Source organism: Arachis hypogaea, chromosome 5 (genome assembly GCF_003086295.3).
Source record: "Arachis hypogaea cultivar Tifrunner chromosome 5, arahy.Tifrunner.gnm2.J5K5, whole genome shotgun sequence".
In the NCBI taxonomy this organism is placed as follows: domain Eukaryota; kingdom Viridiplantae; phylum Streptophyta; class Magnoliopsida; order Fabales; family Fabaceae; genus Arachis; species Arachis hypogaea.
The window spans coordinates 5,937,479-5,950,108 of NC_092040.1; the positions used below are offsets into that span (position 1 = coordinate 5,937,479).

Here is a 12,630-nt window from a genome sequence, read left to right on the forward strand (position 1 = left end):
AAAAATCACTACATTCTCAATTTTTATAAATATAAAAAAGTTACAATTTCATCTATTGTATTAAAATATTGTAATATTATAAATTTGGTTTCCAAACAATTTATATATGTAATTTGCACAATATTTTAAGAACTTGGTTAAAAAGTGTTCTAAGACACTAGTTAAAAGAGGAGAAAAGTGAAAAAATTTAGTCTTATTTAAAAAAAAATTGAAAATTTAGAAAAATTTACAATTAATTTTACATTTTTCATTCAAATATTCTACTTGTGATTAGAGTATTTTTTAGCACTTATTAACAAAATCTTATATTCAAAGAAAAAGGTTGAAGGCCAGTTTTCTTCAATTTCCACCTACATTTGTCAACTCTGTCCTTATCTTTTCCTTTTTCTTGTTCTTTCTTTATTGTTGGCTGAAGACAAAATATTTAAATTTTATTGAATGAAAGAATTATTGGTTTCTACTATGGACGACCGATATTTAAAATAGACATAAGAAAAATATTAAAAAATTAATAGAATTTGTTATTTTTGGTCAACAGTTAATTAGTAATATTTAAAAGTGTATGTAAATTAAAAATATACTATTGAATTGTTAGACTAAAAAAACTAAGATAATAACTAAAAATGCTGGTGCTGGCCTTCCCTAAACATAAATATGTATTTGTTAGAATATCATTATATTTTTACATAGAGTTTTTCTTATATATATATATATATATATATATATATATATATAATGGAAACTACTACAATAAAGTAATGCTCATATAGAAACTTCTTAAGTACTAATTATCATCTTTGATTGTGAGAATCTGTCCTTTATTTCATTTAATTTTTGGTGATCACTCAAATAAAAATACTTATTTCATTTTTTATTGACGATATTTTCATGTTATGTTTTAATTAATTTTTATATAATTTATTCGGTTCTTTATTAAATATTATTAAATTTTTTAAAAGATTTTCTTTTTAAAAATAATAAAAAATATTTAATTTAGACTAAAACCAAAAAAATAATAAATTAACAATTAGATTTTTTTAAAATTATTTATATAAAAAAATATAACACATTCATCAAAATATATATATATATATATATATATATATATATATATATATAAAACAAGCTCAAATTTCTTAAAATTTTTACAAATAAAAAAATAATTAATTTATATTCGTAGAATATATAAAACAAGTACTATATTATTATTATATTATAGATTAAAATTCACTAATTTAAATTTTCTTTTTCTTTTTAATATAAGCATTAGAGATAAATAAAATTTTTATAACTAAATATAGTGTAACAAAATATATATAATATTAATTAGTTCTTAAAAAATTCTAAAAAAAATAGTTTCTTCCATTTTAGTAAAATAACTATTTATTAAGGTAGACAAATTAATTATTTTCTTTTCATATACAACTTTTTAAGGCATAAAAGTAATTAATTAGGATATTGGTTAAGATAATTAAAGTCACTATTTCATTAAATTTTTAATTTAAAGAGAAATCCTAATTAATTTTGGTATAGAAATTTTGAATTTGAAAACATTGATAAAAATTATGTTAAGTTTTGATTTATTTTATTCTCATTTAAATTAATCACTACATAAGTTAAAGTTCTGTTTTGAAGCTATATTCGAGCTTTAATCTGATTTTTAAGGTTTCAATTTACTTAGTTTGATTTTTTTACTTAGGTATCCGTGACTTATATTAGGATTTTAAGTGTTTAGTTGAAAAAAATTAAGGTAAAAAAATTCAATTGTCACATCAAATAGTCGCTAGAACGTATAATGTAGCAGTCGTTAGTCCATCTCAGCATGTCGTTAACGATTTTGTGAGACTGTGACAAAAATAAGATCAGAAACCAATGTGAGTCATAACTATTAAGTTGGGAGACTAAATTGAGTAAATCGAAATTTTTGAAATTAGATTGAAATACAAACATAATTTTAGAGACCAATAAATATTATCTCTTTGTTGATAATTAAGTTGTTTTAATGGTAATTAAGATTTGCTAATGGTTTATAATAAAAATAGTATTCTTTTGCAACAAGCCAACAATGAACCTATAGTAGTAGTTAGGAGTATTTATAGATTATATCATATCCATAAATTCACAGTATTTATCCGTATTTGATCTGTAATTTGTGGATATGATATGATTGTAAGATGATCGGATTTGATCGAATCGGATCCACACTCTAATCAGATAGAAGTAAATATGTTTAAAAAAGTAAAAAAAAATATTGACTTTTTTGTAAAAATAAAATTTTTTAATATTTATTTTTATTTTATGGATATATTTGATATCTGATCCAAACATAAAAAGTGCAAATATCGAATTTCATCTAATGAGTTTAGTGCGATTTGGATCGAAATTTTAGTCATATCCGATCTATGAACACCCCTAACAATAATAACTAAAAAATTATAATGATTATATTTTTAACTAAGAGGAAGTGCAAAAAAAAGTACTAAATACAAGAATATTTAATCAAATATTAAAAAAAAATTTTACTTTAAAATAGTTGGACTTTTTTTGCTTATATATATATATATATATATATATATATATATATAATTAATGTAATAATAATAATATAATAATTATTTTATATATCACACAAATATAAATATTTTTTCTGTGAGCTTAAACAAAGATTTTGTAAGTCCCTAACCTTATTATCGATTTTTGTAGTGTTAGCCCTCATATTATCAATTTGATTCATATATAATTCGAATGATAAATTATTTGGTGACGTGCTTCCTTTTTTACTGTGACATACTTATTTATTTATTTATTTATTTATTTATTTTTATTATTATTATTATTATTATTATTATTATTATTATTATTATTATTATTATTATTATTTTGTACATTAAAAAATAACAGGCCAAATTATTGCCATAACATAATAGAAGTATGGAAGTTTATCATTTTTCTCTAATGGAGGAAACAAAATTCTTTTCAATAGTTTATTTAACATTTAGTAGGATAAAAATAAATTTTATTAGAATAAATTTTAGTACGAGTTTAATATTTTTATTCATCATAAAATATTTATAGAATTACTCGTAGATAAATTTTATAAAAAAAAAGCATGATTTTTAATTTTATTTTTAAATAAACTTTATTTTTAATTTTAAAATAAATTTTATTTTTATTTTTTAATAATATTAATTTTTTACCGTATATAATTATTCAATTATTTTTTAATCATATATAAATAAATTACTCTTAATAAGATTTTTTTGTGTTATTCAATTATCTTTTTTTAAAATTAATTAATTATTAAAATAATTAAACTTTTCACAACAAAAAATAATAAAAAAATTATGAACGAAAAAAATTAACCATCATGATAATTTTTTGTATTTTTATTCATATCTTAATTATAAACATAAATATAATTTGATTATATTATTGATGAAATGTGACTATAGATGTAGATAAAATTTAGTTATATTACTTATATATAGTTTTATTGTATTGTATTGCTTATAAAGTTAGATTATAATTATGACAATAGAATTGTTCTGGTATTTTTATATGTGTGATAAATTGGTGGTGTTAAAACATTACTCTTAATTATAAATAAGGTTTATAATTAAAAAAAAATCAAAGACTCAATTAAAAAGATACGAAAAAGATGATATTAAAATATTCTAACTGTTTAAAATAAGAATATTCGAAATTCAATTAAAAATTATATAAAATTTAAACTCAATAAAAATTTATATTCAATGTGTTTTGTATTAAATATATTTAATAACCTATTATATCATATTGGTTGAAATTAGCTTTTATAATGTTAATTTTCTAATAACACTTTATTAGAAAAAACTATTTTTTCAAAATTTTTTAAAAATTAATTAATATTATATATATTTTGTTACACTACATTTTGTTAGAAAAAATTTATTTATTTCTAATGCTTATATTAAAAATGAAAACAAAATTTAAATTAGTGAATTTTAATCTATAATATAGTAATAATACCGTAATTATTTTATATATTGTACGAATATAAATTAATTATTTTTTTATTTGTAAAAATTTTAAGAGCTTTATATATATTTTATGAATGTGATATATTTTTTTATATAAATAATTTAAAAAAAATCTAATAGTTAATTTATTACCTTTTTGGTTTTAGTCTAAATTAAATATTTTTTATTATTTTTGAAAAGAAAATTTTTTAAAAAATTTAATAATATATGATAAAGAATATCGAATAAATTATACAAAAACCAATTAAAACACGATATAAAAATATCTTTAATAAAAAATGAAATAAACGTCTTTATCTAAATGGTCACCTTAATTTTTACTTGGATGTTTGGCTCACACACGTGCACAAAAAATTAACTATTTTGTATAGAAAAAAGTTAACATTGCTTATTTTAAATTTTAAATTTTCTTTTTTATTTACTCTATATTTATCTCAGAATAGTTAGTGTGAATATTTAAATAAAAATTAAATTTAAAAATACATAATTCGTATAAAAAAAATCCCTAAAATAAGATAAATCATGAATCAGAAGTAATATTTAAAAGGCTGTCAAGTATGAGAATAATTATTATGCTTTATGACTTTGCAATCATATTGCAAAGGTCATAACGGGAATACTACATGTAAAACAAAATAGGATTCAAAGAGAATCAACTTTTAGTTAGTTAATTTTAGTTAATTTTAATATTTAAATTTATAATTTAATATTTGAAATAAATATCATTTAATGTATATACTTTTAGATAAATAAAATAATTTAAAAAAAATAGTTAATATTGACCGAAAAAAATTGGGTATCTAACATTACTTAAATAAAATATATTATTCGTGCAAGTAGATTATTTAAAAAATATTATTATTAGAGATATAATCATTTTTGTTATTTTCTTCTATCAGTTTAAACTTTTGAAATAAATAATTTTATGATATAATATTAGAATTCTATATCCGAATAATCTAAAATTCGATCAACATAGAATAAATAAAAGAAAAAAATAAACATATAAAAAATTAAACAAACCTAAAAAAGACTTTTATTTAAGAAGTATGTTAGAGATATAACTAATCATATTATTTTTTCTATTAGTTAAAATTTTTAACTAATCACTTTTTGCATAAGATCTGTCTTATATATAATGTAAGAATAAAATAATTTCTCATTTACTCTCGAGTAAAATTTAATGTTCTCTAAAGTTTTAATTCATAATTTTGTTTGGTTTTTCAATTTTTAGTTAATCTAATATAGTCCTCATAAATTCAAGGTTGTATATCAAATTATTTGTTTTGTTAGCTACTGAATCAAATATAAAAAAATATTTGTGATTTAACATATTTTTCATCAAAATATACCAAAAACTAACTTAATACAATACTTTGAATTTTAAGGAACCGAAATTGGATTGATTAAACATTGAAAAATCAAACCAAGGCATTAGTAGATTCTTAAGAGTTAAATTAATATTGGTTAAAAATATGACTATTTATGTGTCTTGTTTTATTATTTAATTTTTTAAAAAAAATAATTTTATGATATGATACTAAGCTCCTATAATCTAACAAATGTTTAAAGTTTGATATTTGTTGACTTTAAAAGAAAAAATTTTAGTATAATATAAATAAAAAAGAGAGAATTTTACGCAAAATCAAAAAGACTATTGCAAAAATATATATATATATATATTAAAAATATAATAATTCATGTGTTTTTTTTATTAGTCAATATCACAAATAAGTGATTAACTATTGTAACTAAGGTTTTCTTAGTTTCAATTTAAAGTAACGTATCGTTTTTGTCCCCAACGTTTAGGGTAAGTTTTAAAATTGTCCCTAACGTTTTAATTGTCCTATTTAAATCCCTAACGTTTCAAAATTAACTCAATGTTGTCCTGCCGTTAGGAATCCGTTAACAGAATTGACGGCGGGACAAAATTAAGACGATTTTGAAACGTTAGGGACTTAAATAGGACGAAAATGTTAGGGAAAAAAACGATACATAAAAATAAATTTTAATTTAATTTTATCTTTTAATAATATTAATTTTTTTACTGTACATAGTATTCAATTATTTTTTAATTACATCTAAATAAATTACACTTAATCACATTGCTTTCATTTTAAATAAATTTATTTTTTATAATTTTAAAAAATTTTGATACATTAGGAACAAAAAGTATAATTTATATTTTATTGTATATATATTTTTTTTCTTTTCTGCAAGTTTATATACTAGTCATTTTACAAACATTTCATGATAACTAAAAATCTTTAAGAGTAAAATTATAAAAAAAGATTAATTTATTTAAAACGAAAGTAATATGATTAAGTGTAATTTACTTAGATGTGATTAAAAAATAATTGAATATTATGTATAGTAAAAAATTGATATTTTTGAAGGATACAATTAAAATTTATTTCTATGTATCATTTTTGTCTCAAACGTTTTCGTTCTATTTCAGTCTCTAACGTTTTAAAATTTTCTCAATTTTGTCCCGCCGTCAATTCTGTTAACGGATCCCTAACGGCAGGATAACATTGAATCAGTTTTGAAATGTTAGAGATTTAAATAGAACAATTGAAACGTTAGAGATAACTTTAAAATTTACCCCAAATATTAAAGACAAAAACGATATTTTACTTTTTCAATTTAGGAGTGGTAGACTATATATTTAGTAGCAGATAGACACCTTTGCTTACATACAGTATAGTCTCGTATAGTCTGCCAGTTTTGCAAAGATATTTCTCTGTTTTATTGTCCAACTTTTGTTTTTCTCAAATTATAGATAATATTAATTATTACCTCTTTATAGGAATTATTTAAATATTTAAAGGAGTATAAAATAATTTATTATTTAAAAATTGAAAATACAAGATAAATTAAATTATTTGTTCGAAAGAATTCTACATACAGTTTCCAATAAATACATTGTATTAGTTACTTTTGCCTATTTAATTATTTATTTTTATATTAATAAAATAGAGACCTAAAAGGCAAGTAATAACTGTCACACGTACGAAATACATATCTTCCTAATTAAACAGGAAGTAATTAATTAGCATGAGAGTGTGTAATACATCGTTTTCACATTCTGAATCCTTGTGTCAATTTTGAGTTGTTGTTGAAGCTACGATGAAGGAACGGAGTATCGCAGTGTTGCAGCCGAGAAATTAAAAAATTAATTGGAGGAGGAGATATTTGAACGGCGTAGAAGGCAAAGGAAAGAAATTGTCCATAGCATTGAGACAAGTTGTGTAGCTAGCTAATGATGAGTATAGTTTACCCTATCACTATAAATTTATAATTATTATTATTATTTTTATGATATATAAATGTGAAGCTGACTAAGTTCCAAGTGCTTACATCCCAAACAAGTGGTGATACATTCGATTGTTGTGTTAAAGGGATGAGTTTTGTCATGACCCGAAGGCATGATATATTAAAAAGTTTTTTTAATTTAGATTTGAATGATGATTTTGTTTCTTGATTTTCATCATCTCATCTGCCCATTATCACTATCTCTATCCATCTTTCTATCTTAAATGTCAGTGGCAGTAGTACCATGGCTGCAGAGATTGGGCTTCTCTCAATGAGCCAGATCCAAAAATTGTCACAATCCCAACAACAACAACAACAACAAAAACACAAAACGAAAAGCAGCAACAACAACCACCGCCACCACCACCCTCCTCCACCTCCTTCAAACCCTAACTCATCCATCACCACCACCACTTGGATGTGGAACCCTAGGGAACAGCACCAAGAAGATGACGACTCTTGGGAGGTCAGAGCCTTTGCAGAGGACACTAGGAACATCATGGGAACCACGTGGCCACCGAGGTCCTACACCTGCACCTTCTGCAGGAGGGAGTTCCGCTCCGCCCAAGCCCTCGGCGGCCACATGAACGTCCACCGCCGAGATCGCGCTCGCCTCCACCACCACCAACCTCCTCTTCCTCCTCCTCCACCTCCTCCACCGCCTCCTCCTTCTCATCATCATCATCATCTTCATCAATATCCATCACCAGCAGCATTCATAAATGTCCCTCATCGTCATCATCAGGATCTGGTTTCAAATGCTACAGGGTTGTGCGTCTTCTATCATTTGCCACCAAGCCCTAATCGTACCACTCCCTTCGCTACTCCATCTCCGTCTCCATCCACTCTTCTCTCCATGACGTCATCTTCATCGTCATCTTATTACCCACAAAACAACTTGATGACGATGATGCAACCACTTTGCTCTCCCTCCCTTGACTTGCCATCCGGGATCAACGGCGTTTCTTCTTCTTCTCCAACTTACTCCACCAAAGTGATTGAAGAAGCCCTCGTTAACGACAATAATAACGGCCATCACCACCACCACCTTGAAGAGCTTGATCTAGAGCTGCGCTTGGGGCAAAAGCGACCACCAACTCGACCAAGCTAAGCTAGTAGGAATCATACATCTATATATAAACTGAAGCATCATGATGGAGCGAGCGAGCTAGCTAGTACCCTTGTAATAATGTAATCTGCTCTCTTTTTTGCAGCTGTGTGGTGATGGTGGTGGTGGTGGTGCTGGTGGTACACTGGTACGGTGTTTACCTTTGGAGAGAGAAGATCTAGAGATCTAGATTGCTGTAATTAATTTCTTAAGTTGCTCAACAATGAAGCTGATGGAAACTACTGTGGGTAGTTTTTTTTGTTTGATCATTTTTCTTCAAATTCTCTCTTTTTGTTTAACTAAATTGATTTTCTATGAGTGTGTGTGGTTGCTACTTTTTTTTGGACTGAAGGTGCGCACATGGAGAGGGAGCAATTTGGGGGTGGGGAAGGGATTCAGGAAAGGAGAGCCACCACATGTAAAAAAAAAAAAAAAAAAAAGGAAAAAAATATGTAAGTTATTTATTGATGTTATTATTATTTGTTCCTAAAAAAAGAAATTTACATTAGAAATGGAAGATTAGGGTTTTGAAGGAGACACTGAAAAAGTTTGCAGTGAAGTGTCATTTTCCATTTTGTAGAGGGGTCTAAGTACATAGATTTGTGTCTGGGCATACATTTCCGTGGGGACTATTAATTTCAACCCATTATTGCTTAAGTAAAACGCTGTAATATTATATTCACTGTTCACACCTGTTTTTTTTTTAATATATCATATTCATTTTCGTATATGAATTGAATTTTAATGTATATATATTTATGTAATTATTTAATTAAATTTAGGTAAGATGATTTTTTTAGATAATAGATTTAAAAGTTTATTATTTTGTTCTAACATAATATTTAATAATATAAAATTATTTTGCATACAAATCAAAATTCTAGTATGTTAATATGCAATTTCATTTGGTTTTAGTAGTTAATAATTTTTTTAGCCAGCTTTTCTTTTAATTTGTTATGGACATGTGTGTTTTTATTTTTCTTCTTAACTTTTTTTATTTTATTTTTTGCTTTTTTTTTGAAAGAAAGAAAAAATTCAATACTTATACTAAAACTTATTATAATTGAAGAATTAAAAAAGAAATAAAGTGTTCCATATTCCTTGTACTCTCACAATTTTTCTTCTAAAATAATTAAATCCATTTTATAAAAATAACAAAAACAAATTAAAGTAGCTAGGTCCATTTGTATATATCATTCACAAAATTCTAAAATGAACAATGAAGAGGGAAAAACAAAACTTACCATAGAAACACTGTTAAGTTATTACAAGGATTCAGTGGTTTTGGATTTATAAAAAAATACTAGAGGGATGAATTATAACTAATCCGTCTTCAGATAAATATTGAAAATCTTATAATTATATAACTGACAATTCTACAATGGTCATTGCTTACTAATAATGGGTCCTAAAACTCCCTATTTAAAGAATATATCAAGTGAATAGATTTAATTGTTAACATTTAGAAATTCAATCATGGATGTAGAATACTCTCTCTTTTAGGGTTACGAGGGATATTAAATTAATTAAGTACTGGAAGTTGAGTAAAGAATATTCAATTTTTGTATACTTTTGAATGGAATTTATTTGAAATATTTATTTAAATTTAAAGGCAAAAAAATTAGATAAGAAAATTTAGTAAAAACTACAAATTCATTAATATTTGTAAATTAGATATTTAAAAATGAGATACAAATTTAAGTATATCAAAACCATCTTAAAAAAATTATAAATTAACTATTAAAGTTTGGAGAGAATCCGAATTTTATATGTATCTAATTTGCTTCTTCTATCTTCTAAATCCTTAAAGGTCAGTTATAATTATGATTTTAAAGACTCATATAAGATTAAGAAGAAAAATTTGGATCCTTTAAATTTTAAATTTGTATTTTAGAGAATAAAGTGTGATCTTTTATCCTTAAATAGTTTCTTTTTCATATTTATTCTTAGTTTTACCTATAAAATAAACCGTTAAAGATCACATTTTACTCTCTAAAGCGAAATTCAAATTTTAGAGAATCCAAATCTTAAGAAAAAAAGTATTAATTAATAACTAACTTGACCGACTGAACCAAAAAACAACCGTGATTAGCCTAATTGTCTTGACGATAATATTTGTTTCAGATCTTCAATAAATATAAGAATTTGGTCAGAAGTCAATGAACTTTTAATTTGAAGTTGCATCTTTGTAAGGTGAGAGAATGCCTCCATGCATTACTTTCTTTTAATTCATAAATGTAAGATCTATTTTTCATCTTTGATATTCTTGCCTTATTAGTAATGAACTAACTCCAATCCTACTTGTTGACAACCTTTAATATATTATTAGAGATAAGAATAAAGCTTTTAATAATATATACAATTTTAATACAGGAAAAAAACAAATAGATTTTTGTCAATAATAATGAAAACGCTAGTGAAAAGGCCACAATACTAAAATCCAAATGTCAAAAGCATTATTGAAATAGGACAAATATAGAGAAGCATTATACTTCAATTAATAATTAATCTGAATTTTAATTTGGTTGTGTAATTTTTTAATTTAAAATATAAAATATTTATTGGCTAATTTTGTTGTTCCTATTAAAAAAAAAAATAAATCAAAGGAATACGATTGAAATATTGCTTAGAATTTGTGCCATTTTTAAATTATAGAAAGGATTAGGTAAGCTTTTGTAATTTAACAATAAAAAATTAGGAAAAATAAAATCAAACAACGCAACACTGTTGGAAAAGTAACTAGAAGAGTAACCAACTAGAATCAACCCATTAAAAAACAAGAAGTCTATTAATAAAAAAAAAACAACTTTTCACTTCTCTAATTTTTTAAATTTTAAAACTAAAAATACAAAAGATTGATTCTCTACACTTTTTTTTTTTATCATGAAGTATAACATGACCATTTAAATATGTACCGAAAGTCAGGATTTGGAATTTTGATAACCTTTATTATAGGTCTCATATAATAGATAAAGTTTGAATTGACATTTTTAGTAAATTTTTTTTAAATAAAATATTTTTATTTAATTTAAAATTTATTTGGATACATCTTTTAAAAAAAATATTTTTATTAAAAAAAGTAAATTATTTATTTTTTTAAAAGCTAGCAATACTTTGCTTTTAAAAAAATAAAAATAAAATACATTTTTAATATTTAAAAATTCTTTTTAAAAAGTCTATCTAAATGTCAAATAATTTTTATCTATTAAAAAAAGATCTTTTTAAAAAAATAAAAAAATAAGTACTTTTCCAAAAACCAATCCAAACTAACCTTTATAAGTGAACGTAACAAAAAATTATTAATAATAAATAAAAATATATATTTAATAATATTCTCATTTATAAAAAAAGTGTAGATTATTCTTTTTTAATTAATTAATATAATTACTTTTTTTATAAATATTTTTTATTTAATTACACCAAAAATTAATTTAAATTTTATCAAAACTATATTTCAAAAAGCTCTCTCTCATTATTAACTTATTATATTTACAATTATATAATTTTTATTTTAAATAAAAATTTCAAATCCTTATATCATTAACTCTAAAAAATATTTTTAAATTACTACAATATATTTTATACAAAAAATTCAAAATCTCAAATTAGTTAATCTCAATTTATTAAAAATCAGAAACATAAAAAAAACTGTTGGTTTATATAACCTGTAAAATAAAAAATAAATAATAACAAATTAATTTCAGTTTGTAGATTATGTTTAAAGTTATAGATGTTATACATATAAAATTATAGATGTTAAATTAAAAATATTTTAATAACTTTTACTGTATAACTCATATTTTTATATATAAATTATATATTATAAAATAAAAAATAAAAATAAAAAATGAAATAAAATAATAAAATAAATTATTAAATATAATTATTAATTAATCAGAATAAAATTAATAAATAAATATACATAAGAATATTTGCTAAAAATATTAAAATAATTTAAAATTATGATCTATTAAAGTATATATGTGTGAGATAATTTAAAAAATACATATCTTAAAATTAGATAATATTAATAGTAAAAAAATTTTAATTATAAATATTATATATATAAAATTCTAGATGTTATTTGTATAAAATTATAAATATTATGTATAAAATTTTATAGATATTAAATTACAGATATTTTAACTATTTTCACTATATATAACAAGAAAAGAAAATGGATTAAGT

At 22.6% G+C, this 12,630-nt stretch overlaps 1 protein-coding gene across 1 annotated transcript; it reads left to right on the forward strand.

Annotated features, from left to right (window-relative positions):
- The first annotated feature begins 7,097 nt into the window (after nt 1–7,097).
- On the forward strand, nt 7,098–9,120 carry LOC112800435 (uncharacterized). The gene is made up of 2 exons (XM_072236633.1): nt 7,098–8,449; nt 8,549–9,120. The coding sequence occupies exon 1, from the start codon at nt 7,579–7,581 to the stop codon at nt 8,443–8,445; it is 867 nt and encodes a 288-aa protein (XP_072092734.1). The 5' UTR covers nt 7,098–7,578; the 3' UTR covers nt 8,446–8,449; nt 8,549–9,120.
- Nucleotides 9,121–12,630: the final 3,510 nt, after the last annotated feature.

What these genes read in the sequence shown, in the direction of transcription:
- LOC112800435 (XM_072236633.1), top strand. Translation starts at nt 7,579, where the DNA reads ATGGCTGCAGAGATTGGGCTTCTCTCAATGAGCCAGATCCAAAAATTG.